The 27,957-nt window shown below is 45.4% G+C and overlaps 1 protein-coding gene across 15 annotated transcripts; it reads left to right on the top strand.

Annotated features, from left to right (window-relative positions):
- Positions 1–979: 979 nt before the first annotated feature.
- Positions 980–27,144, top strand: STX16 (syntaxin 16). 15 transcript variants are annotated; one of them, XM_035025466.1, is made up of 9 exons: positions 986–1,891; positions 9,653–9,664; positions 16,726–16,833; positions 17,223–17,363; positions 18,276–18,441; positions 19,505–19,596; positions 20,155–20,298; positions 21,525–21,605; positions 24,093–27,144. In XM_035025466.1, the coding sequence occupies exons 1-9, from the start codon at positions 1,760–1,762 to the stop codon at positions 24,195–24,197; spliced, it is 981 nt and encodes a 326-aa protein (XP_034881357.1). In that variant the 5' UTR covers positions 986–1,759; the 3' UTR covers positions 24,198–27,144. The 15 variants fall into 15 exon arrangements, with proteins under 15 accessions (XP_034881353.1, XP_034881354.1, XP_034881355.1 ...); XM_035025473.1 differs by having other exon boundaries at positions 988–1,840; XM_035025468.1 differs by adding an exon at positions 16,482–16,597 and having other exon boundaries at positions 1,761–1,840; positions 21,525–27,144.
- The last annotated feature ends 813 nt before the right edge of the window (positions 27,145–27,957 follow it).

Consider the following 27,957-nt stretch of genomic DNA (forward strand, 5'->3'; position numbering starts at 1 on the left):
CGGCGCCCGGCTCCGGCCTCGGCCTCGGCCTCGGGGCGCCTGTGGGGCGGCCCCGGGTCAGACGCTCGGCGGGGCTCGGGCCTCGGCCGCCCGGCTGGCCCCTGCTCGCCGCGCTCCGGCTCGGGAGGCTCGAGCCCCGCGCGGCCCGGCGGAGCCCCTGCCGGCAGCCTCCCGCCCCGGGGCCTCGGGCGGCGCGTCGGGGTCGCGGCCCGCAGCGCGGCCCGGCTTGAGCGCGGGAAAGCGGGGCGCGGGGGCCTCGTCGGGGGGGGTGCGTGGGGCGCGGGGCCGGGCCCACTCGGCAGGAAAAAGTCGTTCGGGCGCAGAGTGGGGGGCTGTGCAAGTTTCGGGGAACTTTTCCACCTGGAATTCTACAACCCTGCAGTGCCCCCTACAGAAAGCGGCGGCCGGGGAGGGCAGGCGCCCCCCACGACCCCGGGCTGCCAGTGGCGGCGCGGCCCAGGCGGCCTGGAGCTCTGGCCGTTGCCTTTTTTTTTTTTTTTTCCCTCGTTGTTTTTCGGATACATCTTTTTTCAGAATTGGAAAAAAAAAAAAAAAGGCGAGCGCGAGCCGCCGCCTGCAGTGAAGCGTGCTCGGCCTCCAGAGGCAGTCGTCTCCAGCCTTTCCTCTCCCGCCCCAGCTCCGCGCGCGCCTCGAACTTCGCCTCCGCCGGGGCCCAAATTTGCCTGCCGCTCAACTCCACTCTAGTGTGCGCGCCGAGGCCCCTGGCGGCGGTTCGCAGCCGGCGGGCCACGCTTCTGAGGCTCAGGCCTGCCGGCTCGTGCGCTTCCCCGAGGCCGGGCCCAGTTTGGGAAGGGGGAAGCGGGCGCCCCGGGGGCACCCCGGGAGGGGGCGGAGCGCTCCCGCGCCCTGGGGCAGGGGGGCAGGGAGCTCCCGCGCCCGGAACGTTGCGAGCAAGCCTTGCGAACGTCGCAGGGGGGCCCTCGCGAGGGACGGACAGGAAGAGGGCCGGGGGGGACGCCAGAACCCGGGACCACAGCACGGAAACGGCCCGGGGCTGAGCTGCAGTCAGATCCGGGGATGGAGGGAGCCGGAGAAGAGGCGTGAGGAGGCCGGGGAGGCAGGCCGTGCTGCCCTCCTGGAGGCCGGCAGGCCGCTGTAGCAGTGGAGGAGCAGGCCGCCCAGGAAGGGGAGGGGTCAGGAGGTCGGGCCCGGGCCTTCAGCGGGCCCCCCCAAGGCCCAGGAAGGGAGGGCCAGGCGCCCCTGGGGCTGAGGGCCCAGGCCTGTCCCGGGTTGCCCAAAGGAGGCCCGGGCCAGGCCTCGGTGGGGAAACGGAGCCAGAGGCAGGCCTCCGGGCACGGCCTGGACGCGTGTGAGCCAAGTTAGGGGTAGGGGGCACAGGCCCTTGGGGGTCTCAGACACCAAAGGGGGTAGGGGGCTTCAGGGCCTCCCAGTCCAGAGCCGGATTGGCGAGCTAGACGCTTGTAGATCCGGAGCTGGATTGGGGTGGGGTCTCCGGGACGCTGGCTCGCTAGGCAAGGATTGGGGGGATTTGAGTGCTTGGAGATCGAAGGCAGGCCTTGAGTGGGGGGAGGCAGACAATTGGGAAGCCTGGGTGGCCATTTGGGGAGGGGTCTCCGCGCCCTGGCGAGGCGCAGGGCTGCGCCGGTTGGGCGCGAGGCCTGTCCAGAGAGGTTTCTGTGCGGGGTGCGCCGCCTGGGCCCGGCCAGCAGCAAGGAAGGGAATAAACCGGGACTACGAGCGGGCGGGGGCCCGAGAGGGGGGTCACAAAGGGTGAGACATGGCCACCAGGCGTTTAACCGACGCTTTCTTGTTGTTGCGGAACAATTCCATCCAAAACCGGCAGCTGTTAGCCGAGCAAGTGAGTAGTCACACCACCTCCAGCCCTCCGCATTCACGTAGCGCCGCTGCGGTGAGTCTCCCGGCGGCCTCCCCGACACACGCGCCGTGTGCACCGCGGCTCTGCCTGTCTGTCCGTCTCTGTCTGTCTCTCTGTTTAAAAGAAGACCAAGAGCAGTGAGACCCAGAGTGGTCGGAAGTGCAGGGCCGCGGAGAAGACCGTGTCCGGCCCCGCCGCACCTCCGCCTTGCCCTCTCCTGCTCACTTCCGCAGCCCTCCCCGCAGCCCACCCCCGCCGCGGTCGTCACGGCGCCACCGGCCGCCTCCAGTTCACATACGTTTCAGCACGGGGATTCGGGGGGACGGGGGCCTTTCCGAAGCCTTTTTCTTTCGTTTCCTTTCGTTTCGGCCCCCCCCCCCCACCGCCATACGGGGCCTCACTTTGGTCCTAAGGGCCGGGTTGCAGGCCCGCAGAACCCAAGTCCTTGCAAGTGAACGACACCCTCCCCCAAATGAGGAAGCCGTGGGGTTTTGTGTGTGTGTGTGTGTTGTGTGTTGTTTCTGGTTTTGTTGTGGTTTTTTTGTTGGTTTTTGTTTTCCCCACCCGTTTTCTTTTAATGGCCTCACCGCCCTCGGTGTGGCCGCCTTCCCTGTGAATAATTGCCCCACTGTTTTTCCTGGGGGCTCGCGTTTGTGAGACTGTAAGGTGCTAGGTCCTTCGTTTTCCGTTTCCCACACGGGAAATTAAGCTTTTCCCTCCATTCGAACTTTTCAAAACAACAACAACAACAACAACAGGGTGTGTGTGAAAATTAACCTTCAAAACAGCACAGGTTTTTTTATTTAATCAACGTGAACCTTTCTTTAGCCCAGTGGTAGAATCTGTTCTAGGGAGTGCCTGGGAAGATGACTGAGGAGGTTTTGTTTGCTTTTGATGAGGTCTGCTTTCCCTTTCTGAGCTTCAGTTTCTTGCTCTTTCTCGCTCTGACAGATAAGGGGACACGGGTACGGATGGTCTATGCAAGGCGATTAGCTTTGGAATACCTTAAATTGAAAAGTGAAGTTATGAAACTAGTTGGCATGGGGGGGGGGCTCCTTGCTGTAGACAGGCAGGAGACAGGCTTGATGGAGGAGGGAAATAAAGCCACCCCAAAACCGGACTCTCAGGGATTATACTTGAAATAATACAGCTTTGGGGATCTCACACTTATTTCACCCCTTAGGGACCATACTGCTTTTTAATTTTTTTCCTTTATGACTTTACTGAATGCCTCAGAAAAATCATGTCATGTGTCTTGGTTATTGAAAGAGCATCCACAGAGACGGTTTTTCCTTTTTTGTAAATCACAAGTAGCAAATGTCTTTGGCCGTATTGCTCCTATAGAAAAGCTATTTTAAGCCGTGTGAATAGTTTGAGAAATAAAATCGTGTAAAGTCAGGTCTAAAAGCATAGAAAACAGGGATGGAATGTGTTTAGATTTTTATTTACTTAAGAACTTGAAGGTTTTTTCTGCATTTGTTAACTAAAGAAATGGCATTATGCTGAAATAAGTGTAAATGGACACGGGCTAATTCCAGTGCTGATTTTGGAAAGAAGGTGCTGAAATAAGCCAAGAATTAGAGAGTAGAAACCGAATGAATAAAACTCCTCAATGGAACTTTAGTCTTTTCAAATAAGATGTAAAAATTTCATACTCCTTACATGGCTTGATTTTATGCTCCTGATGGGGAAAAAAAACCCCACAGAACTAAAACTCGCGTTAATTTTTCTAAGTTACCGGTTTTAACTTATTGAAGAACGTTGTTTGCTTTTAAATTTTTAATCGTATAAGGTTCAAAACACCCTGAACCGTTGGGTAACATGAAACTTTTATTATTATTATTATTATTAATCATTAAGTCAGACAGTTTAAAAACCTGCTGTCTAAGCCGGGCAGCTTTTTAAAAGTGCATCTTTAAGTCAAACAGATTTTTTAAATGGTTTTCTAAGTTAGGCAATTAAAAAATATATGTATAAGTTAAGGCAGATAATTAAATATGGATAGCTGGAGTATACAATTTGGAAAAATAGATATGTCAACAAAAGGTACAGATATGTATAGCAAACTCAGACAATTTCTTGAAAATAGATTTCTGGATCAGACTAAATGTACACATCTAAGTCAGAACATTAAAAATATTTTCTATATATTTTACCATTTAAAATATTACATGCTTAGTCTATTTGAAATCTTTCTCATATTGTAGGCAGTCAGATCATGTAAAATACCCTTGTAGTCAATTCAGAGGATCTAAAAAATAGAATTTGCAATTAAACAAAAATGGTTAGCTTAAGTTAGAATTTAAAAAGAAAACACAGATTCATATTTTTAATTGTGCACATTAAAAAAACACAGGGCATGTCAGATTTTTCTGAAGCGTTTAGGGGCAAAGTATTACTTCTTCAGTTTGCTTACAATTGATTCAACAGAAACTATTCTGCACACACACAAAATCAAACATGGCAAAATGTTAACATGACTAAGTAGAGGGTATAATTCTTTCGACTTTTGGGGAAGTTGGAAAAGTGCTATAAACATTTTGGGGGGAAAGCCATGTCTAACACAATTTTTTAAAACTTTATCAAATAACTTAGGCAGTGTTTTTCACTGCATGTTTAGCTCATAGAAATGTTAACACCTCATTTATGAACTGCAAATTTCAAAACCATGTAGCAAATCAAAGAAAATCATAGCTGTTAAATTTGAACATGGATTGGGTTTTAGGTGATGTTAAGAAATTATTAATTAATTATAATTAATTTTGTTAATTTTATTAGAGATACCTACTGAGATGTTTAGTAGTAAAGTGTTAAAATGCCACTTTTTTATATCCTTAACCCCCCATAAATGAAATAAATAAGGCAAAATATTACTGATTGTTAAGCCTATTGAGGAATATGTGGGGTGACATTATACCATTTTACATACTTTTCTGTATGTTTGAAAAATTATAAATAAAAACTTAAAAGATATACAGGTCATTAAAAACGTGAGTAAAATAAAAGGACACAGTTTATAAATATGTAAAACTTAGGTAATTAAAAAGGAAGCAACTAAATGTTAGAGTTTAACTTAATTTAAAAAATCATAACCTGAAATTTCTAGTTCCTAGTTAGAAGAAAAAGCTGCAGATGTTGATTTCAGTGTGTGTTTGTTACCTCACACACAACCCAAAATAAATCGATAAATCACATTGAACTGATAGGTTGGAGGGGGGTTGGGGTTTTTTTTTTTTCAAGTTTTAAATCTGAACATTCACATCCTTATTTAAGTAAAAAGCTGTGGAAATTGTCAAGTTGTATGCATGTGTGTATCTCACACACCTCAAAACAAAGTACACCTAAAGCAGTATCATTCAAGAAACTTAAACATGCATTTTTTTTTTTTTTTTTTTTGCATCCTAGTTTGAGGGGGGAAAAAAACCCAAGTTGGGTGGTGGTGACGGTGGGCTTGTGTGTACCAACATACATGCATACCAAAAGAGGTTTGTGCAGCGTTCAGACAAATATGTCACAGCTAAGCAGGAATTTAAGGAGGATGTACAGCGACAAAACAAAGTCCCCAGGGCCAGCAGAGACCTAAAGGTCCTTGACCCGACATCCCCTCTATGATAACCCCAATGCCTCCACGTTCTGTGATGGCTGTAGGAAATTCCAGCAGCCGTTCATTCCACCTCTTGTGCTACCAAAAAAAGTCTTTGCCCGTATGAACCCCAACTCTACCTTGTATCCTGTGGTCCTAGCTCTGGTTCTGGCCCTCGGGGTCTCTGACACGGGAAGCCTCTTCCTTCTTCTGCATGATAACCCTGCAGCCTTTGCGTTGCCGAGAGCTTTTTCTAGCTCAGCAGTCCCGGCTCACGCAGCCTGGTTAAGTTTCTTGCCTATGAATGAAACCGAGTGTTTCTGCATGCTTTTTCAAGTTTAGCACCCAGAGCCGAACAAAATTCTACTTAATTGTGTTTTTGCTTGTATTGGTACTAGTAAAACTAATTGTTAGAAACAGACTGGGGTTTGATTTTTAGACATGGAGCACAATGCAGTGGTTGCCATTTCTCATTCACTGTGTTTGGGCCTCAGTGTCGCATCCCCATCACTGTTGTGCCTCAGGGCAGGTGTGAAATAAAGGAAAGAGCGCTGGACTCGAAGTCTGGGAATTTAGGGTTACGTCGCGCTCTGCGGCTGACCCAGAACGTGTCTGTAGGCAAGCTTTTTAAACCCTTCCGACATCTTTTGCCTTATTTATAAGTTGAGGGGTTTGAGTTAGGTGACTTCTAGGGGCTGTATGGATTCAACAGTGCTTTCTTGAGTTCTGTTTCAATACACGGTTTCTTCTGACCCAGGCACACAGCCCTAGCTTTCATTTGAAAAGGAGTAGTCAACAACATCACTGTGCCCCATTAGCCCAGTGTCACGCAGAAATCCTGGGAAGCAGCTTCAGTACTTTGCAGAAATAACTTTGACGTTGTTTTGGCCAAGTGCAGGTTTTAAGGCACCGCTTCATTCAAGCAGTTACAGGCAGCTTGGCTTTAAGGAGCTGAAATGAATTTACAAAGTAAAATAATCATTCCAAAAAACGTGTAAAGTCTTAAATGAATGAATGGAAAGTAGTTGAGTTGCTGTCCCGATCTGATTAGGTGCTGTAGGACGTGTGTGATTGCCTTTGATCGGGAATGGATCTAATAGAGGAATTGGAGCTACTCGTTAGGGTTTACCGCCTGATCTATCCTCTGCTTGAAAATAATGCATAATCTATAAATGGAAGCTGGAGTTAATTGGTCTTAGATTAGTTTGAAACTAGCACATTATTTTTAATAAAACATTGTGTGCTTTAGGGGGAAAAAAGATAACTCAGGATTAACTAAGGTTGTAAGAAGTCTAAAGTCCTTCTTCAGTCTTGACTGTAATATTTGCCAAGATTTACCGAGCGCTTCCTGTGTGCCTGGCACTGGGCTGTGGGCATGTGGGCGCTTTCCATGTGCAGCCTCATTTCATCCTCACAGAGCTGTCACCTAGGTGCTGTTGTTTTTCTGATGATACAGATGAGGGAACTAAGGTTTGCAGGGGTGTCGCCCACCTGGCGAGTCAGGGTGCCGGGATGGGGCCTTCGGCGACCCTGGCCCCAGAGCCCTGTGCTAACCCACTGGGCCACAGCAGTGCTGGCTGCCTTTCCAGGACTCGTGGTGCAGATCCTGGAAACGGGAAGGACCCATTGTTTAAATCTTTTTTTTTTTTTTTTCTTTTTCTTACACTAGGCTAGCATCTTCCGTATCTCCGTTTACAACCATACAGAGTCCATTTTTACCAGCATATTGAAGGTTCTAGTCGACACCGAGTCTGTTGGAAAATTAATTCTCTGTCTTTAGAATCCAAGTATGAAATCATTGTATATTTCTCTTTAGATCCATTTGCTTTCCTGCCTCTAAAGATTCCCTTTGAGCAGTGAGGCTTACTTGAGAATAAGGGTACTTTGTTGGATAAAAGTGAAGCAAACTTTTATTTGGGCAGTAACGGAAATAAAGTAAATAGCACTATAGCATAGACCTGTGCTTCCAACTCCGTTTGCTCAACTTTCCCAGACTTCCTGAGTAAACACAGATGGGTTTCCACTTACTTTTCAGTTTTATGTAGAAAGTTCTTTAGACTATAAATTACACATGCTGCTTGGAGTTTTCAATATTTGCTTGATTATATGCCATGGGCAGGTCAGAAACCTAGATTTAGACATTATAAAGATTTAGAAGGTGATGATGTGTAGCAGCGTATTTTCACTTGGCTGTATTTTGGTTTTTCCTGATGGTAATTCTAAATGTTTTAATTTGGGTCTTGACAGAATTTTCTGGTAATTTGGTGGCTGGGGGAGTTTTGAAGGCCTTCTGTTTTTAAGTAGCAAAATGGGGCGGGCGGGGGCGACTCTTTGAAAAGATGACCTTCTGAATTTAATTCCCGATGTGGTATGGTAGTAGCTGCCTATGGCTAGTAATTCCCTGAATTGTTAATAAAATTAAAGATGCTGGTAGGTGGGGTGGAAGGAGGCCTGAACACCTGGCTCTGTCCTCATCTCAGCCATTAAGCTCTGGGACTTTGGGAAATGGATTTATACATTTTTGAAGCTTAGTTTTCTTATTTGCAACAGAGTCTTATCTAGCCTGTGATTCTGATTTCACCTCTTATCAACTAATAATTGTAGAAACCAAAAGATCAGGGTGTGTGCTTGGTTAACAATCCAAGAGGACAGGCTGTCCTGTAGCAGAGATCTTAACCGAGGTTTGCCGTAATACTTTGTTCAAAGATTCGATGCCAAGGACCTGCTGCAGAACAGTCAGATGGACAGACTGAGATACCGAAGTTAGGGGTTTGCCCTGTGCCTTGTTTTATTAAGAAAAACATTTCAGTGCTTTCTTGGTGAAAATGTTAAAGCTTTTAAAAAATACAAACATTTTCTTTTTTTCTTTTTAAAGTAAAAGGTAATTAAATCAGATTTCCATTTGACACTATCTTCTCTATTAAAATCTTCCAGTACTACTATTATGGCAGGGTGTGTATATAAATATAGTTCTCTTTGCTCTCATAGCAAATTGTAGGAGGAATGAAGAGGACTTTCAGCTTTCTATAATGTCAGCTAATTGAATTTTTACATGGAGGAATATTGCTTGATTACACTTTTTATTACTGTCATTGTTTAATAATATTTTGGCCCTGATAGACCAGTTTCATTTGCACTATTAATTTTTAAATAAGGAAGTTATGTTTTTTAATTTTCTAAATTTACTGCTGAGCATAAAAAAAACCACACAGTTGATTATTGAAATTTACCACTAATTATTTCACTGATCAATACTGCAGAAAAGAAAAGAAGACCGAGTTGTTTAGATTATCCATCATTAGTAAATATCTGTTCAGAAGATAGAGCACCATGTTGATCTGAAAAAGGACCTTTAGTTTTAAATTGAAACTTAATCCTCTGGCTGCCGGTGCTTCTTCCGTCCTACCCCCCTTAAAAAATAAATCTCTCCTTATCTTTTTGTTTTGTTTTGTTTACTTGCTTTTCTAATAGCTTTATAAATAACTATGTGCTTTCTAGACTAATAATAATATATGGCAAGCAAATGGGAAGAGTTTTTCTTTTCTTTTACCACCTGTGTCTCTCTCCGGGGAAGAATGGTTTCTCGGCTTGCTTATTACCACGGATAAAGCCCTGTCTGCGGGATTGAATTTGTAGAGACCTTACATACGTGGTCACTGAAATATTATCTGAATACAGCCATGGACGATTTTTGTGGGTTGTTCATTTTCTAATTTTGCTGCATTTGTAGGGCTGATTTACATGCTAAAATATGCACTTACTTGACATGGTAAAACTGCATTTTAGCTTTGCTTTCTTATTTTATCTTCCTAAGGGAAATTTAGAATATTGTGTGTGATATTTTATATTTATAAAACAGATTGGCATTATATTTTAGTGAAATTAAAGCAAGTGTATTTTATTTGCTTTATTGTATTTTAATTTTTACAACTATTTATTGTTTCCTATCTCATTCGCCGAAACAACAATCACAGTAAATTAAAAAAATATGTATATTGATGTAGCTTTTTTTTAAAAAAAAAGGAACAATCAAAAGGGGGAGATTTTTTAAATGTCTGGGTTAGTGGCTCTTTATTTTTAGTTAACTTTTGAGTTGCTTAAGATCAAAGTGTTTTCTCAACTGACCATACCTTATCTGTCTGTCCCCATCCTTCTTTTCTCTTTGCTATCCCTAACTGGATGGGACTGATGGGAAAAACATATCTCTTCAGGAGCTGGATGAGGTATTGTGTTTTGAATATTTTTGTATGTTAGTTAATAAAATTATGTCTGTTTTTTTCTGAAGTCTTTGGTCATATACAGAATGCTAATAGAGCTTATATATATTTTAACGTTTATTTTGATTACTTATAATTGTTGTGCTTAACAATTTAATCCTCAGGCTTTATTTAATAATGCTTTCACACCAGGTAAATTGGTGGTTTAGAGAAGGGTTTAAGGAACTATTATTTACTGCTCTTAGAAGTGTCTCAACTTTGGCAACAGTAAAGGTTGAGCCTTTTCTTGAACTTCCAAAAAACCGGATTGTCTTTAGGATTATGTGTGTAACTCATGTGGAGTGCAGAAGGACATGATGTCTGGGGAGGGACCGAAGGAAGGAGGGCTCAGACCCCGTGGACCTGCTGAGGAGGCTTCACAGCCCCTGTGTTTGGGGTGAAACCAGTGACCCAGCGTGTGTGCTCCCTGAGCTTGGCATTGCAGGGCCCGCTTTCTGCCACCTTCCCAGCAGCACACTTTTGGCCTTTTCCTGAATTACTAACAGTTCACCTGGAAGATGGAGAGGGTGCTTATTCATAGCACTTTATTCTAGAAGCTCGAATGAAAGGGTCGAGGAAAAAGGAGATTGAACTGTGGCTGTCCATTTTGTGTCTCCGTTACTCGTTTCAGCGGCGAAGGGATAAAAATATTTTTCCTGAGGGTAGACCTTTTAAAAAGAGTAATGGGGGGGGGAGGGTTGGTTTTGTTTGTTTCAATTTAGAAGTCTGACCAGTGAGCTGGGATTAGGGTGACTGTCTTCAGAACTGGTGGGGCTCCTAACTAGAAGATTAAGATCTACCCGTAAGCTCTAAAATCTTTTTTTAACTAGTTGATAATAGCAACAGACGGGGAACAACCTGAATATCCTTCATCGAGAACTGGTTAAATAAACGAGATAGATAGCATCTTGATTCTCCATCCCTCTTAAAGAGCGCAGCCCGTCCCTGAGGGCCGCAGCCGACTGAGCTCCCAGACCCATCGCTACGTGCGAAGGAGTCTGGTGTCAGATGGCGTGCACGATGTGATTCCCGCTCTCTCCGTTCTTGATTTTGAGAAGAAGAACTCACACTGACGCTTGTGTATACTTAGAAGATTTCTGAAGAGACACAATGAACAGTTCACAGTGGACACCTTGCAGGAAAAGTCTGGGATGGAGGAGAAACTTCCTTTCTATTGCTTGCCCTTTTCTTAGGTTGGATATCTATTTTTAAAACACGTGCATGTATTACTTTTGTCATTAAAAAACAATTAGGATTTTAAAAACAGCTACCCTTAAGCTGGTAGCTCATTGAGCCAGGTACTGTGGCCTCCCTGCCAGCACCTGGCCTGGGCCTGGGCCCCGGGCCCAGGAGAGAGAAGAAGTCACTGCAGCGCATACACAGTGAAGTGAAGCATCTCTGGGGCGAGGCGGGCAGGATGCCCATGGGTTTGCTGCCCAGACTCGAACGGCATTAAAGCCTGGGGCCTTCAAGAGGAGGCCTTGTAGAATAGATGTTCCCCCTTCCTGAACAGTTTGGAGATGTGGGGCTTGTGGCCCCCAAAAGGAAGTGTGCCATGGGGGACAAATAACAACAGAACAACGTAGGTTGAAGAAGCATTGACCACTTTACACACGAGGGGCATATCTAAAGTCATGTTACTTAGGGGTCTGCCCTCTGAGCCAATTTCCAGTCTTTCCTACTTCCACTGTAGGAACTAACAGTTTTCTTCTTAGCTTCTGGGTGGGGTTTTTTTTGTTTTTTAAAGATTTTATTTATTTATTTGACAGAGAGAGACATAGTGAGAGCAGGAACACAAGCAGGGGGAGTGGGAGAGGGAGAAGCAGGCTTCCCGCGGAGCAGGGAGCCCGATGCGGGGCTCGATCCCAGCACCCTGGGATCATGACCTGAGCCGAAGGCAGACGCTTAACGACTGAGCCACCCAGGCGCCCCGGCTTCTGGGTGTTTAAAGGGGCTCTCCACATTCTGTCACCAGAGACCCTGCTTGGAGAGCCCCTTTGCCACACACAGCTCACATGCTGTTGGAATTCTCCGGACTCAAAGTCCAGTCTCCGTTCTGGGTACACGTGGCCACCTCGTCCTCTTGAGCACTTCACTCGGTCCTTCATGTCCTTTGTCCAGAACCATTGTATCTTTTATGAAGTGTAGCTTCCAGAATTGTATTTTATTTACTCAGCTAATTATAATTGTATATTTATTACTATTAAGTCCCCAGGTGCTGAGTTAGGAGCTGGGGATGTTTGGGAATGGTGTCCAGAGCCTTGCTTCACCAGAGCTGCAGTGGGGCTTTGAATCAGTGCCTTCTGGGGATAGTGAGAGTGACCTCCCAGTTCTGGGCATGAGGTAGATGGAAGCCCACCCCTTTGTAGTTGAGGCCTGAGCAGACTTTCCTGACTGCATCCCTTGGGTCTCCCAGAGTAAAGCCATCTCATCTGGTGGCATCCTGCAGTGGGTCCACATTAGATCGTCATTCTCCTGCTTAAATCAGTTTGGAAATCTGCACCCTGGGGATACTGCTCTTCTTCCTTCTCCAGAAGTACCAAGTGAGGTATCCCTAAGGAGGAAGCCCACCCACCATTTACTCTCTTACCCAGAGAAGATCTGGCCCTCTCCTTTGCTCCCTGCTCTAATCTACTTCCCCTCCAATAACAAAGTCATCTCCCAAGCTGTTGGGTTTTAAAATTCATAATAGGACATAATAAAACATTACAAGAAGTAAATGTCAAGTTCTCAAACCACATAGCCTGGGCAGGGTGGAGTGATACAGTGGGGACACGGAGGCCACAGGCTGGGCCCACGGGTCACTTGCTGAGAAAGTCTCTTTCATGGGGGAGCCGGTGGTGGGGGGAGGAGGCAGAGGCTCAGCGTCCATATTTGTACAAGGGGGGCAGTCCCCTCCAAAGACTTGTTGGGGTACAGAGATCAATTCAGTGGAAGGGTAGCACCGACAACGCAGGCCACCGTTGCTCCCTACTGATTTTTTTTTTAAGGAGAAGAAAGGAAAATCAGTGAAACTAGCAGCATTTGCATCTGGATGGTATGATTCTCTGAGGTTTTTTTTCTATATTTTTTGTACATTTAAAAAAGTGTATGTTTTGAACATTTATTGTTTCATAACCAGGAAAAGTAATCACTATTTTAAAACTACCACAGATTTTTTAAAGCACACAGGAGTGCTGACATCCCTTGATTCTCTTTTATCCGTGTGCTTATTCACTCCCTCAAAAATTTGAGATTTCTTAAGCCTGATTGTCTTATCAGCAAAGTCCTCGAGCCGTCTGAGCCCCCCGAGTTATGCCTGTGGCCTGACTTCATCATACGCGCTCCTAGATCGTCTCACCTGGAAGCGAGAGTGGCCAGGCTGTAATTTTCAGCGTCCCTTCTAGACTTTCTAAATGTTCATTGCCACAAACAACCCAGAATTGTCAGTATTGTTTCTTGTTACCAACGCATTATGACTGAACTTAGTTTATTATTTTTTTTGTAGATGTGGGGTGGGGGGTGGGAGGGCAGTGTGTCTGACTATGCTAATCTCAGCAGAGGCTTTGCCGTGTCCTTAATCTTCCCGTGCACTAAATCAGCCTTCTCGTGAAGGCGGGGTTTTCGAAGAGTGGAGAGGCTCTGTATGTGGAGCAGCCAGATTTATAAGAGTATGTGTGTGTGCGCGTTCCTTCCATAGATCAAGAACTTGTCCATACTGTCTGGTGCTCTTTAAAGGGACGAATGTCAACATCTAAAGTGGATCAAGGGCAAAAGATAACTTTAGTGAGACTAGTAAGAAGCCTTTTGGGTGTGCTGTTTTGAGCTTCTGTTGGAATTTTCCTGTGTTGGCAACCCTAGGTTAGGGTCGCACATCCCCACAGTTCTAGGAGGACAGAGCCACAAATCAGAGACCAGAATTCTGAAATTCTTCATTCTCATAAGTACAGTTTTTACTAAAAAATTTTTTTAATTTAAAAAATAGGGGAAGGTATTTTACTTCGGAAACACAAGTTCATTTAAGAAAAGCTTTAAAGACCAGTATCCTATATTCAGAGAAGGGACTAAGTTGAAATTCAGCAAGGATGAGTAAAGAGAATTAAAAATCTGGCAATTTTTTAAAGCCTGTATTAGCTAGAATGGCAGCTTGAAAACTGATATGTCCTGGGTCTTAAAAAAAATAAGAAAACATATTTTCAAATGTGAAGTGAGGTTTCTGAAACTGAAAGGGTGATTGTTTTGCATTTAAAATATATTTTTTAATGTTCATATTTGTTCCTGTTTCAAATAATTGACATTTCTCTTCGATTATGTTTACTCTTCTCAAAAGAACATGGTTTTTTAAATTTTAAAATCATACTGATAAGATAAATGATACATTTCATCTGAGTACTGCTGCATTTCTTTTTCATGATGAGCTATGGCTATACTCTGTGTTATAAAGGGGACAGATTTTCCCACACTTCAAGTTGGCAAAACCCTGGTGCAGTGTAGGGGATGCTAGGGCCAGCTTGGTGTGTTGGCATCTGTCCCCTTCGGGTAAGGGTCTCTTCGTTAGCAGGCTTCCTTAGAACATTTAAAGAGACTGTGTTTACCCCAGTCTTACTTTACATGCATTGGGGTGGGGGAACACAACTCTCTTTAAAAGAGGTGAATCCACTTCAACTGACTTTTCTCATTGGACAATTTCTCATTTGTTTCAGATAAAGTGATACTAATTACTATCCAGATAAAGTTAGATAAATACCATCTCTGTATCTTTTCTAGTTTAATATATTTGTAAAAACAGTACAAAGTAAGAGCATGAGTTTAAAAGCCATAAATAAAGCAAATTATTACTCTATTGAGAATGATACCATAATAAAATATAGTGCATTAGATAATAAGCCGGTATCGTGGAAGTAGTGTGGCTCATGAAGAGGTACCTTAGCAATTTTGGGTTTTGCTTTGTATAAAGAGCTGGAGGTTTAGGTTCAAGTTCTGCTCCAGTGGGCGCACAGCTCTGTGTCCAGCACCTGCTGTGTGTGTGGTTGGTCCCTTGGTCACTGTGCCCTGCACAAGGTTGCATACCTTTTGGTGACTTTGGAGCAGGAGGTTGAGGAATAAGCAGCTCTGCTTCTCGCTGTCTGTTCCTGCTCTGTCTAGGGTGAGGTCTGACCCTCGTGGCCGCACCCTCGGAGGGTCAGTGAGGGAGGCCACTTTCTGTTGACGCATGTGCGCTCCCTGGGAGCCTGACCTGTGGTCCCGGGTCCCACTGGTGGGGACTGGGGCTGAGGACTCTGTTTCCTGGTGGTGTTTCAATCTGAAGGCTTGTTGTCCTGATTTGTTTTCTTAGCAAATTGCAGTTATATTTCACGGGCCTGCCAAAGTGATGGGCAGCTTATGGAGTAGATGGGGCTTCTGGAGTCAGCCGACCAGGTTTTAATCTGTCCCATCATCGCTTTGTGACCTTGGGCAAGCTACTTAACTTTTCTGAGTTTCAATTTCCTCATTTATAGATTGGAATAATAGTTCCTAGCTCATCTAATTTCTGTGAGGACTAAAACAATAAAAAGAATATAAGATCCCTATTAGGGAACTCTTAAAAACAAACAGCGTGGCCGTGGTTGAGGATTACTGCTTCATGGACTCAGAGCCCCAGATCATGCAGGTTGGATGACACACCATTTGTTTACGACCTGAGATGACACTGTGGTCCTGTAGGGTCCACGTGGCGGCAGAATGCTGGTGACTTAATCACGACTCACAGATGCTCTGGGAGCAGTTATGAGGATTCTGGTCCCTTCGGTGTGGTCATTGCACGTGGTGTGATCCGTGAACACACAGAATGCCCCAAGCCCACGGGGGCAAAACTGGGCGAGGGGGGTGGTGGGGGGCAGGGAGCAGATGCAAGACTCCAGTTTGCCTGTGGGAATTTTGCTATAAACTGTTCAGGATTTAGGGCTTATTACTTGAAGAATTTTTTTAATGTAGGTTGTTCCTTATGTTCTGTTTTTTTTTCCCTTTATCTGTGGATTTTTAAATTTTGCCTTGTTCCTTTATTAGAAAAGCAAACAAGTATTTGCTGAATGAATGAAAAAATAAATTTAGATAAATGCAAGGAAGGGGGAAGAAAAGCAATATAAATTCTTCACCCAGTTCTGCTGTATGATTTAGAAAATTTACAAAGTATTACCTGCACAAGACTTTTATATACTGTTTTGCATTATTTTTTGATCATCATTTGGGTCTTTGGAAACTGGCAATTATAAATTCTGAGCTCCGGAGGGTACCTCAAGATTCTTTAATCCAGGCAAGAGAACAGCTTAACCAGGCCAGACCTATGATCGCCCTCCCCATCTTCAAGGCTTTCTGAGGCAGTGTCTTACACAGGGAAAATCAGCGGGAGCTCTCGGTATCATTTCAAAATAAGTGAAAACGTTGCCTGTGGACATTGAGCTGAAGAAAGGAAGCGGCAGTCAGGATTGCATTGAGGTTTTTCAGGATTGCTTTTGCCAAATGGTGGGTAATTTACTAATCGTTTTAGGCAGTTCTTTCACACATTTTAACACACGGTTAATGATCTTGTGACCAAGATAACTGGATCAGCCCCATTTCCAAAATAAGCTAAATGTGTGTAAGTGAACCTTGCTCCTATTGAACATTTTGTGTGAGTTCCATTTGTAGCCTAGTATTTTTTTTAAACTTGAATCTGATCGCATTAACTTTTAAGGTTCATGCCATCTTGTCATACGTAGTAGTACTAGTACTAAGAGGTCTTTCTGTTAAGGATCTTTTGTTGATTTTCTTTATTACATTTCTATAGCCAGATCAAGTCAAATTCATGTTCACAAGTATGTCCAAGAAAATTAAGAACTGGTGCATGAAAAGATAGGAAAACAGTCCCAAATCCTAGCAGTATCAGAGCAAGCTTATGATCAGGCAAGTGCACTTACTCCTACATTTTTTTTTTTGCCTTCTTAGGGAGCGACATTTAAGAGGGTGTAAGAATATGCTTGTCAAAGTGGAACCTGAGTAATTTGTTTTAATGTCCCTTTATTTCCCTGTAGCTTGCTGATGACCGTATGGCTCTGGTGTCAGGCATTAGCTTAGATCCAGAAGCAGCAGTTGGTGTCACAAAACGGTCCCCTCCTAGATGGGTGGATGGAGTGGATGAAGTAAGTTGAATGTTAGTTTCATACTTCTTATTTCTTTAAGTGATTATGATGCCGATATTTGTTAAGATACCTGCCATAAAAACTGATTTGGCTACACTTGGATGCATGTCCCTGGAAATCTTTTGCTTTAGGTTTATTCCAGTTCACACACCACAAGAAAGGGTGTGTGTGTCAGTGATCTTGGCGTTAGGAGCAACTACCTGGATTATAGAGAGAAGTTGAAATGCTGTATAACGAGGAGTGGTATTTGGATTAAAAGTTGCTCACGCATCAGTGAGCCTACAAGTTGGCTGAAGCCTGAACTCTGTACTCAAGTGTAGCTAATTGTCTAGGAGGCAGACAGATGCCTGGCAGGCATCAGTGGAGTCCTGGTGATTTCATTTGTTTAGATACAGTATGATGTTGGCCGGATCAAACAGAAGATGAAGGAGTTAGCCAGCCTTCATGACCAGCATTTAAACAGACCCACCCTGGATGACAGCAGTGAGCAAGAGCATGCCATTGAAATAACCACCCAAGAGATCACTCAGGTGAGGACGGAAATGGGTCCCCAGGTGGGCACGGGCATTTCCCAGCCTTCTCGTGACCCTCTCAAAAGCCGTAACGTGCTGCAGACTCGGAATCAGATCGCACTTCCCAACCCCAAGTTCACAAAGGGACGTGAGGCCCTGAGCTCCCCCAAGAAGCAGCATGTGTCTTAGTGAATGGGGACTGTTTGCTCTGTTGCTGATAGATACCACCATGGACTGATTTTAAAATGTGTAACTTCTATTGTATACTAGTGCTTACAAATTATTCATATTATTCATGTTAAAAAATGGTCCTCATAATTGGAAAAGATTGGGAGCTGTTGCCCTAGACTGGAGTATATTAGTATCCTCGAGGAACTCAGTATCCTGGAAAAATTCCTTGTACAATGTTCAATTTGAGTAATTTTTAAATAATAATGACTAGTGTGTGAACTTTAGTGTTTTACATTTGTTTGTTTATGTCTCCTGGTTCTGATCACCAGTAGAGGGGCCAGGTGCTGTGGGAAAGTCCTGGGTGTTGGAATGTTCGAATCCTGGATCTTAGCAGGGTAACAACACCGTGGTTCTCTTCGAATCCCTCAGACTCTGGTGTTCTCATCTATAAAATGGGAACAGTAATACTAATACCTGCCCCAAGGTGGTGATAGGGGTTAAATGAGACGATCACAACAACAGAGCAACACGTGATGACGGAGCCTAAGAACGTGTGCCCTGCGCCCTGCCTCTGTTCACATCTGGTTCAGTCTTTCTGCGGGTGTAAAGGAGGCCTCTGATGACTTTGATCTGGTCCCTTTGCCCGACGCCCGACTGTGTGCACAGAGCAGTTGATGTCTCTGGGACCCGTGAGTGCGGAGGGGCTAGCACTCGGGGCTCCCTCCCGGCCTGCTGTGAGCCGTGGGCTTGTTCTCCCAGCTCTTCCACAGGTGCCAGCGAGCGGTGCAGGCTCTGCCCAACCGGGCCCGTAGGGCCTGCTCCGAGCAGGAGGAGCGGCTCCTTCGCAACGTGGTGGCCTCCCTGGCCCAGGCTCTGCAGGAGCTGTCCACCAGCTTCAGGCGCGCACAGTCGGGCTACCTCAAACGTGAGTGTCACCGGGCTGCTTTAAGGGATTTCGAGTCCTCAGAGTTCCAGCACTAGGGCCGCGGACCACTTTTTGTTTCCATCCTTCTTTTTTGCTGCTAGATCTCCGTTTCCTCCTCTCCCCTCCATCGTTACCCCTTGGGCACATTTGCGCATCTTCTAGAGCAGACGGAAGCTCTGCCCCCACGTGAAAGGCTGCCCAGACCGAGGCCAGGAACGGGCTGTGGGAATAGCTCACAGGCAGCAAAGCACAGCTTACTCTGTGTCCAGCTTAAAGCCCATTTATACAACCTGTGGCTTTCCAGATGCTGGGTCCGGGGGGGGGGGAGCTGCTAACAAGTAGGTGAAATAAGTTGTAATCACAGGAAAGCGTTATATTTGCATAACAACTGAAGTATTTGAGTGCCTGAAAACCTTTTCTGGGAGTAGTTGAACCACTGGCTGCTTGCTGGTTGGCCCTAGTGACCCACTCAGCCTACCTTTTCTTCCAGACAGTGGGAAGTCTGGTTTTGGCCACATCCGCATTTGAATCACCTCATAAGCTGGGTTTTCCTTTCTTGCCATTGTAATCAATAATACCCCCACATACTCAAAAAAAAAAAGTAGTTCCCCCTCCCTCTGACAACTGGCATATTTGTATTTTAATTTCATTACTTCTAAAATTTGATTAGGGCTGTTTGGAATTGTTACTAGAGATGCTTCTAGAGAGAAATACTGATTTTTTAAAAAAATGTTTTGTAACAGCAGTTAGATTAAATATTTCTGCCTCACTTAGAGATTCTCAGATGGTTTTAAGTGTCATTTTGTCACTCACTTGGCAGCAAGTGAATTGTACACATTTATAGTGTGATTTTTGTCTTGAATAACCCCCAGTGCTTGCATATTGTTATCTGTTTATAACCCTTTATTCTCCCCCCACCGCTGTTGGAGATAGGCTTCTTTTAAAGCTGAGAGTATCTCCATTTTGACTGTTGAGTTTTACTCTAGATTTCCCCTTTTTAATGGTGGAACGGTAACCAGGATGGTTTACATATTCGAGTAAAGTGAATTCCTGTCTATGACAGGCATGAAGAATCGGGAGGAAAGAGCCCAGCATTTTTTTGATACATCAGTACTGCTAATGGATGATGGAGACGATAATACTCTTTACGATCGGGTACGTGAGGGGCTGCAAGACTGACTGCTGTGCGTTTGCGCTCCGTTCTGTTCCTTCTCTCCATAGACCTGTAACTTCTGTGCAATGCCAGTGGGTCAGCGCGGCTTGACTTGTACATCCATCAAGTAGTTTTTGCAGCAGGTGGAAGAACAGTCATGGGGGCCATACTGTTTCTTCCTTTCTGTAGGCTGCGAGGAGGCCTTGTCATCTGCCTTCCAGAACCTTCGGGAAAGCAGTCTGCACACCGCACGTTGGGAAGAACCCAGAGAAGCGCAGGGTTATTTCCGGTGGTTTTGCTGCTCAGCCCTGTGTAGCTGCAGACAGGGGTTCTCTTTGTGTCCCCTGCTTTGGCCCCTAGTGCTTTAGATCCTGCTTGTTTTAGGAATTTGGATCTTTCCTGTGAGGGAAAAATAAGTGCTTATGTGTTGTGTTTATGTGCTTTATAGAAGTATTTTCAGAATTCATTCTTTTAATGACATCTGCAATGGTACACCATACCTTTCTGGTGGGGGGAGAAGAGAATCTAACATACAAATCCTGTACTTTTTGTTTTGCTAGGGTTTTACAGATGACCAGTTGGTGCTGGTGGAGCAGAACACACTGATGGTGGAGGAGAGGGAGCGGGAGATTCGCCAGATCGTGCAGTCCATTTCAGACCTGAATGAAATATTTAGGGATTTAGGAGCGATGATTGTGGAGCAGGTACGTGGTTTACCTTCCTCATCATTGCGTTTCCTGCCGTGACATCTGGCCCTTCTGGAAACTGTTGATTCGGCATTTGTGTCGGGAAACAAAATTTGACCCTACTCCCCCCGTGTACGTCTGTATGTATGTGTGTGTGCTTATACCCTTACATAGATACGTGTGTGCACGTTATATGCGTAACTAATGTCATTCCCTATAAAATTACTGATAACCTTTTATTTTTTTGAGTAAAAAATAAATATCAGTGGAAGGTCTCATATTCTCTGCCCATACTCCAAGGACACTCGTGGGACCACCCTACTTTGGGGGTCTGGTGGGTTCTGCCCCCACTCAGCAATGATTCTGGCAGTAGATAAGGTTTCCCTTCTAATTTTGGCAGGTTATTGTGTAAGGGCAACTGGAACCACTAGCTTTCAAGTAGAATTAAATTGTTTGTTCACTGTTACAATCTGATTAGGGTATTTTATTATCTTGCCAGCAGGGATTTGGGTCCTGATCCCCCTGCAACCAGCTGCACAATGGAGTGTTGAGGCCATGGAAGATCTAGTTACAGTAATTACTCCTGCGGTTCCCAAGGAACTGCTCTTGCTATCTCCTCTGATACAGCATGTTCCATTAAGAGCCCTGTTCCTCCACATAGCCTGGTGTTCCCTTCTTTCTGTTTGAACCGACAGATTAAACAATTAAAAACAAAATTCTCCTTGAGGCAAACGTGTAATTTTACATGGTAGATTGGAGCTCACCATCTCTGCTCTGACCCATGGAAACCCGTGTTGACGTTTACAGACGTGATAGTCAATTTCCAGGCCTAATCATAACTGGGTCTAGCTTAACCAGCGTTCTCTGCTTACTTGAATCCAAGTATTTAAGCAGCACATGGACACAGAAGTCAGCCCTTCGCCTCTCAGAGCCTATTTCCACTGAACCGTATATTGCTTAAAACCCCAGTAAGTCTGAGTATGGCATATCTTAGAGTGGCTAAATCCAAAAAAGAAACCTCAATTTGTCCGTATTTCTTTCTCATGAGTTAGACTTTATTGTAACTTACACGGCACTCTGCCATTGAGTGCCTAATATTGCTTGATGATGGATTCCAGAGCTTTCCGTGTGTACCTTTCCAGCAGCGGATAAGTAAAACAGATAATCCTGTGGATAATGATGTCTGCAGTTCCATGTTCCCAGTTGCGGTTGTTGGTCGTCTGTAACTGTCATTTCTTACTCAGGGTACAGTCCTTGATAGAATTGACTATAATGTTGAGCAGTCCTGTATCAAGACCGAAGATGGCCTGAAACAGCTTCACAAGGTAATGTCGTGTGTTTCCGCAGCTGAGAGTTTGAGGAGCTGCTCTCAGATGCCCAGGACTCAGAGGAGGGGCTCTCGGTGGCCAGGCGTGCGGGAGCGTTGTGTCAGTGTGGTCGGCGCCAGCCACGGGGGGCCTTGTCACCCTACTGCAGGGAGTGACTCCAGGGGCGCTTGGCGCTTGGATTTGAAATTGCTGAGAAGTCCCTTCTGTGACAGGAAATTATAAAGGAATTGGGCACTTCTTCCTTTCATAAATTATTTTCGTTCTTTGAATCTTCTTGTTGTAGGAAATCAAGGGAATGGGTCTTTGCTAGACGTGTGTTGAACATTCTGTCTACTTGTTGTTGCGCTGACTCAGGTCTCTTGCTGTGACACATTTCTGATGAATTGCTGGTGGAGGATCCTTTTGGAGCAGATAAAAATCTCATTTTCCCTTTTAATTACCGCAGTATCTCTGTGAGCTACCTTGAGAAAAGAATGGTTTGTTGAAGTGAGAGTAGCTTTCTTACTCTTCGCTAATAAGGTAGCTATTTCCGGAATATCTTTCGTGATACTTGTTGAAAATAACCGGAAAGCGTCTTAGAAATCTTGTCATCAGTGATGAGAAACATACATATGCTGCCGAGTGGATCTCGCATATAATTGAGTGCATGTTTTCTTTAAAAGGAATGCTAATACTTCGCAAATAAAATAAATTCTATCCATTTCCTTGTAGCTTTGAGACCCCGTGATATTTGTAGCCGTATAATGAGCGTTTTTCCAGTCCACGAATGGACTGCTCTGTCGCTGTTCTGGAGCCAGTTGCTCTCTGTGGCAGGGGCGGCCCCGTCTGACAATGATGTCAGGTTTACAGAATGGGAGACCTACCGAGGTCCGACCAGGAACCCTTCACTCTCCCTTCTGTGTGCTCGCTGCCGCACAGGGCGTGGACGAGACTCCAACACGTGGTAGAAGGAAAAGGCCTGCCTCGGGTAGGCAGAGGGCTTATTGAGCATTTAGATTCATTTTGCTGCCAAGCCTGTGTATGAAAAGAGTGATAACTAACTTGAGTTTCCCACTCTGTAATACCCAGTTCCTGATATGCTGTTGAATTATGCATTGGTTTTGAAGTTTCTTAAATAAAAACTAGCGAAACATGTTTTATAATAAAGCACAGATAAAGGGCAGAGCTTTCTCTACGGGAGTGTACAAATCTAGTGGGAACTAGAAATTTTGTTTTAGGTTCTACTTTATAAATCATCTTGAGGGGCTTTAAAGTATATCGTTTAGTATTGGCTTCCCTGGTGTTCTGGGTTCCTTATTAGAAAAGTAAGCATGCTCCGTCTTATCTCTCAAGTCACCTTGCTGTCAGTGGCGTGGCTGGCCGTTTCCTTGGCAGTCAACCTCATCCGAGGAAGATTGAGCCTTGGCAGCGACTTCACACGGGCTGGACTCTCAAGACGGGTTAGCCTGTCTGTCCTGATGTTTCCTCCTGGTTGATGAGTGGCTCCCAGTGGGTGTGTAGGCTCACTTAGGAAACAAAACTACCAGTCAGAAGGTTGGTGGGGACCACGGAAGTAAAACGGAAGAGATTGGATATTCTTAGACGTTTCCATCAAGCTGTGCCCTTCATGTCCTTCCCTGTGAAAGCACCACCTGGGGAAGGACGGGGCGTGCTATCCCTGGACGTGGTGAGCGACACCCTCGAGACTCCCTCCTTGTCCACTCTCCTGTCTCTGGTCAGTCTCCGGGAACCCAGGTGGGGCATTTTGTGTCTGTGCACAGCAGGGGTGTGACTGAGGGCGTGCCCCCATCCCCCAGCCCCCCGGGGCCTCCAGGCTGATGTTTGCAGGTGAGGAGTGCAGCGGGTGCTGAGCTCTGGAAGCTCCTGTCTGTCGTGGCAGCAGAAGCACAGCGAGAGATGATCTCAGGGAGGTTTCTTTCTGCACTTGAGACCCGTGGGGCACGCTTTCCCATTCCTGTGTCAGAGGAGGAGTGTGTTCTTGTTCCCAACATCAGGGGAGGCAGAAAATACCACTCCGGGGGGCCGTCAGTTCCTTACACTCTGGCAGGGGTAACCTTAGCCCGATGTTTGAGGTCATCGTGAAGGAGGTATGCGTTCATCCGAACAACTGTGTCCAGAAATGGGAGGCTCCCCTTGAAAGAGTGGTTCATCACAGTCAGTGGAAGGAGGAGGAGAAGCAGGTCCACCTGGTGCTGAGGCAGAGGCTCGGACTCCTCCCAGCCTTTGTCTTAGTGGTGGGTCCCGGCCCCGCGCCGCTGTGCGTCCAGGGTAACTAGGTCACGAGGTAGCTCCAGCATCGTGGAGGTCGTCCACTCACGATGATTCAATTTGCTTGAATTGGTGGAAGGGCTTATGATGATGTGATGTGGCCTGTAGCAGAGAGACCGGTCGTGCACGTAGAACTGCAAGCCCAGGACTGGAAACAAGCGAGGCTTGGTTTTGGATTTTTGGGAAAATGACGGCCTTTTTCCCCTCTCTCTGTAGGCAGAGCAGTATCAAAAGAAGAATCGGAAGATGCTTGTGATTTTAATATTATTTGTCATCATCATTGTCCTCATTGTTGTCCTCATCGGCGTGAAGTCTCGCTAGGCGTCTGTGCGGCTGCGTGTGCCGCCCGCGTGGACTCCCGGGCGCCAGGGGCTCGGCCGCCGTGCGGGCACAGCAGAGGCGCGGGCTGTGGACCGAGGACCGCGTGGGGGCAGCGAGCGCTGGCCTGGACTCCTCGTCGCAGTCGTGCTCAAGCAGAGGGAATGGGCTTCTGGTTTCCCTTCATTGTCAACAATTCAAGGACCTTTGATAGCGCTGCAGAACAGAGATTGAGCTGTGTCATCGGTTATAATATCTATTTTTTTTAGAAAGAGAAAATGAGTTGAATGTTTACAGGCACCCCACAAGCTGGTCGATACTGTACATGCATATGCTGTTTTTTTAGCTTCATGTCGGAGCGGCATGTTAAAATAATTTTTGGAAAAAGTTTTTAAAAACCATCTGGTTTTTAAGAAATTTGGTACCAGAAAATTTGTGAGTAGAGGCAAAAATGCCTCTTCATCTTTCTCTGTATATTTTCCAGTTGAAAACAAACTGAGAAGTCCTTTAAGAATTTATAATCCGTTCCCCATTAACTTAATTTAGCTTTTCCATCACTGTTAATGATCAGAGTAGCAAAGTGTGAAAAATAAGAAACCATCATTGATGTTAATTAACACATTTAGATGGGCCAGTTAAAACAGCTTCATAAGTTTAAATTAATTGTAAATGGACTATTCCTCATCTAGAATCTGTGCCCTGCATTTTCTACTGTAAACCAAAAGGGGTTACTAACAAAACCGCCTAAACTTAAAAGTTGGTGATTTGAACCAACCTCACATGAAAACATGCAAATGGAAGATGGGCAGTGTCATGAAAGTCACCAGAATCAGCCAGTGTGTCCCTGTACTCGTCCCCAGCCGTCCTTGCTCAATCCATTACTTATATACTAACCACATAATGGCCTGTTCAAACCAGACACCATTTAATGAACTGTGAATTTACACACAGGCCATTCTAAATGGGTCACCCCATTTAGGATTAGTGGATCTCAAATTATTAACCAAACATCACTCCATTTCAAAGTAAAATGTTCCACCAGTGGTATGATTTATCGGCTCTTCCACTGCTGCTTAACATGCCCAGAAAGTAGGCATGTTCCCGCAGATTGTGAAAATCTGGACTAGAAAATCCCTCATTTCTGTGAACATGAATCAGATCGCCAAAGCAGGACTTTGCCGTTTACTTACCTATTATCAATATGGTGCTCGAATATATTCCTGGAACTGTAGAATAATGTGGAAAGTGATGGTAACTTTGAAAGCTGAAGTTCATGTTTTATTGGGTCTTGAGACACTAGTATCTTTTTAATGGTCTTTGTATAATTTTCAGTGGCTTTTCCATTATTTTTTACCTCTCCTAAAAAGTTTGAGAAGAGCATGACTTCATTAAATGTGCTATGTTTTATTTGGATCAGTCACATAAAATGTCTCTTTAGAATTGACTTGAAAGTTGTTTCCAGAAACTTAAACTCAAGTCCAGAGGTTCAAGTCGTCCAAACAGATCATGGTCTTAAAACCCATGCCCCAGCCTTCCCTTCCCAAGTCGTTTGTGACTCCAGGCGGCCACTGGTTTTCTTATTACTGATGTGGCTATAGAATGATCTAGAGGTGCCCCTGGCATTTCAGGAAATCGCATGGTATTCCCTGACAAACAGTTATTTATTAGGAAAAAAGGTCGGCCAATCCGAATCCACCACCTCCTCGATCACCCCTGAAATGTGGGGCTTCTGCATTCTTCTTGCGAATAGCTCTAGGCCTTCTCTACTCACAGCAGATTTGAATCCAGTGGCAGAGTCGACGTGTTCCCCTAGACCAACTGCTCCCAGGAGCTTGGCTGTGGGGGTCCGAGCTCTTCCCTCCCTGACGGTCTACAGTGGCAGAACTGGGTCCCTGGTGAAGCTTTTCAAGTGCTCAGTCTTACCCTTGAAGGAAAGTGACCCTTTAAGAAAGGATCACCAAAAAAAAAAAAAAAAAAAAAAAAGGAAGGGATCACCATTTATTTATATTTATTTTCAGTTAATAGGGGTGATTGGGGTTGGTTTTTGCTCCCCAACCCCTAACCCCATTTGGGTAAAATAGTAGATCTAAATAGACGTGAAGGCTCTCGAGCGGTCTGAAGCCGGCGCGGTGCCAGTGGAAGCCCCAGCTGTCTGCTGCCACGACCTTGTCCCACAGTGGGAAGCGGCCCCAGAGCCTGGGCGCCAACTTGCCCGGCTCCTGCAAACACTGTATTTTTCTTTTGAGCCTTCATCAGGGAAGGATCAGCAGCCTTGGGGGAAGTAAGAGAAAAGTGGTAATGGAGTCCTGGTACCTCAGGGCTCCTTTTCCTGCGGACAGCCATTGCCGTCCCTCTCGGCCAGGCTCTGGGGGCAGTGCTCGCCAGCCCAGTCTCTCCCCTCACCTGGGATGCGAGCAGAGAAGGGGGCCCGCAGGGAAAGCTGCTTCTGGGCATCCCCGGGCTCAGCCACTGGACACCCGCCCCCTTCAGCGTGTCCTCGGCGGGCTCCTTGGATGGGACTGGAGAGCAGAGAAGTCCGCCTTTACCGTCAGGTCGCCAAAGCTCCTGATCTTTCCCGAGATTGTAACTGAAATCTACTGTCTCTCGTCGTATTAATTTGGGGGTGGGGGCTGCTGGCTTCGCCATGGGCGTGAAGCAGCGTATGACTCTAATTTAACGGATTTACCGCTTTCTCTGCTAATTGAGAGAGCATTATTTATTTGTTTTGACACAAGTGCTTCCAGTGTTTTATCCTCGCTAATGGCTTCTTGAAGGTAATAAAACCCTTCCAACCTAATTGGTCAGATAAGACTTTTTTTCTTGTGTGCTTAAATAAAGCAATTAGTGAAGCGCTTCTATCCAAAATGACTTTTTTTTTGTCCTTTTTTAAAACTAATTTACTGTTACTGGAAACTTTTTGTACAATAAAGCAATCATGCGGATTAAAGAACATCCTGCAATCCTAGTATTAATTTTAACGATGGGGCTCGCGTTTTCTTCAAATGCGTCTGCGTTACGGGAGGGCCTGGTCCATTCTGTGATCGTTTGGGCCAATGACTATTTGTTTTGTGTCTGAGGCCTTGCCTCAGTGTCTGAAAGTCCATCCATCTGCCTAATGGATGCTCGCAGAGGGACCAATCTGTCTGCTATCCAATATACAAAAGGGAAACTGCCGAAAAGGCAGACAATTATTTTTCTTATGAAAATGTATGCTTCATATACATACCCAGAAGCATTTGGAGATCTTCAAATAAAATTTAGTCTGTGTGCCTTGCTGAGAAGTCCCACTTACATCCAGGCTCCGGGAGACTTGAATTTCTAAGTGACTTTGGGTGTTTCTTATTCTGTTACACTGAACACTTCAGGAATAGGCTTTGCCAGCTGAACTCAGAGTCAGGACCGTATTTACACCTTCAATGTGCCCATGTCCGGTCTCCTCCTCAAAGGCCGGGGTGGGTCCTTGTCACCCAAGCATTACCTTTCACGTCATCCAGGCACGATGGGCTCTGTCTTCGAGTCTACTTACTACGTGGGAGCGGGCCTTCCCAGGAGTCCCCTTGGCAAGCCAGGCATCACGTCCTGTGATGCGTCTGTTGCTCAGGGCGATTAAATTACCTTCGGAGCCTGTTGATGAACCACACAGAGGGAGCGACCTTCCCTTGTTGTGCTCGCTCCTTGTTTTCTGGCTAGAAATTCTGTCTCCCCACCTTGTTCAAAAGCCACTGGCTCTGTCCAAGCATCAAACCCACCCCTCAGAGGATAG

This window comes from Mirounga leonina, unplaced genomic scaffold (assembly GCF_011800145.1).
Source record: "Mirounga leonina isolate KUSES-001 unplaced genomic scaffold, KU_Mleo_1.0 Mir_195, whole genome shotgun sequence".
Classification (NCBI taxonomy): Eukaryota; Metazoa; Chordata; class Mammalia; order Carnivora; family Phocidae; genus Mirounga; species Mirounga leonina.

Coding starts and splice junctions, on each gene's coding strand:
- STX16 (XM_035025462.1), top strand. CDS start 1,760: ATGGCCACCAGGCGTTTAACCGACGCTTTCTTGTTGTTGCGGAACAAT. Junction 17,364..18,275: donor CCACCCAAGAGATCACTCAG/GTGAGGACGGAA, acceptor TTGTTCTCCCAG/CTCTTCCACAGGTGCCAGCG. Junction 18,442..19,504: donor ACAGTCGGGCTACCTCAAAC/GTGAGTGTCACC, acceptor TGTCTATGACAG/GCATGAAGAATCGGGAGGAA.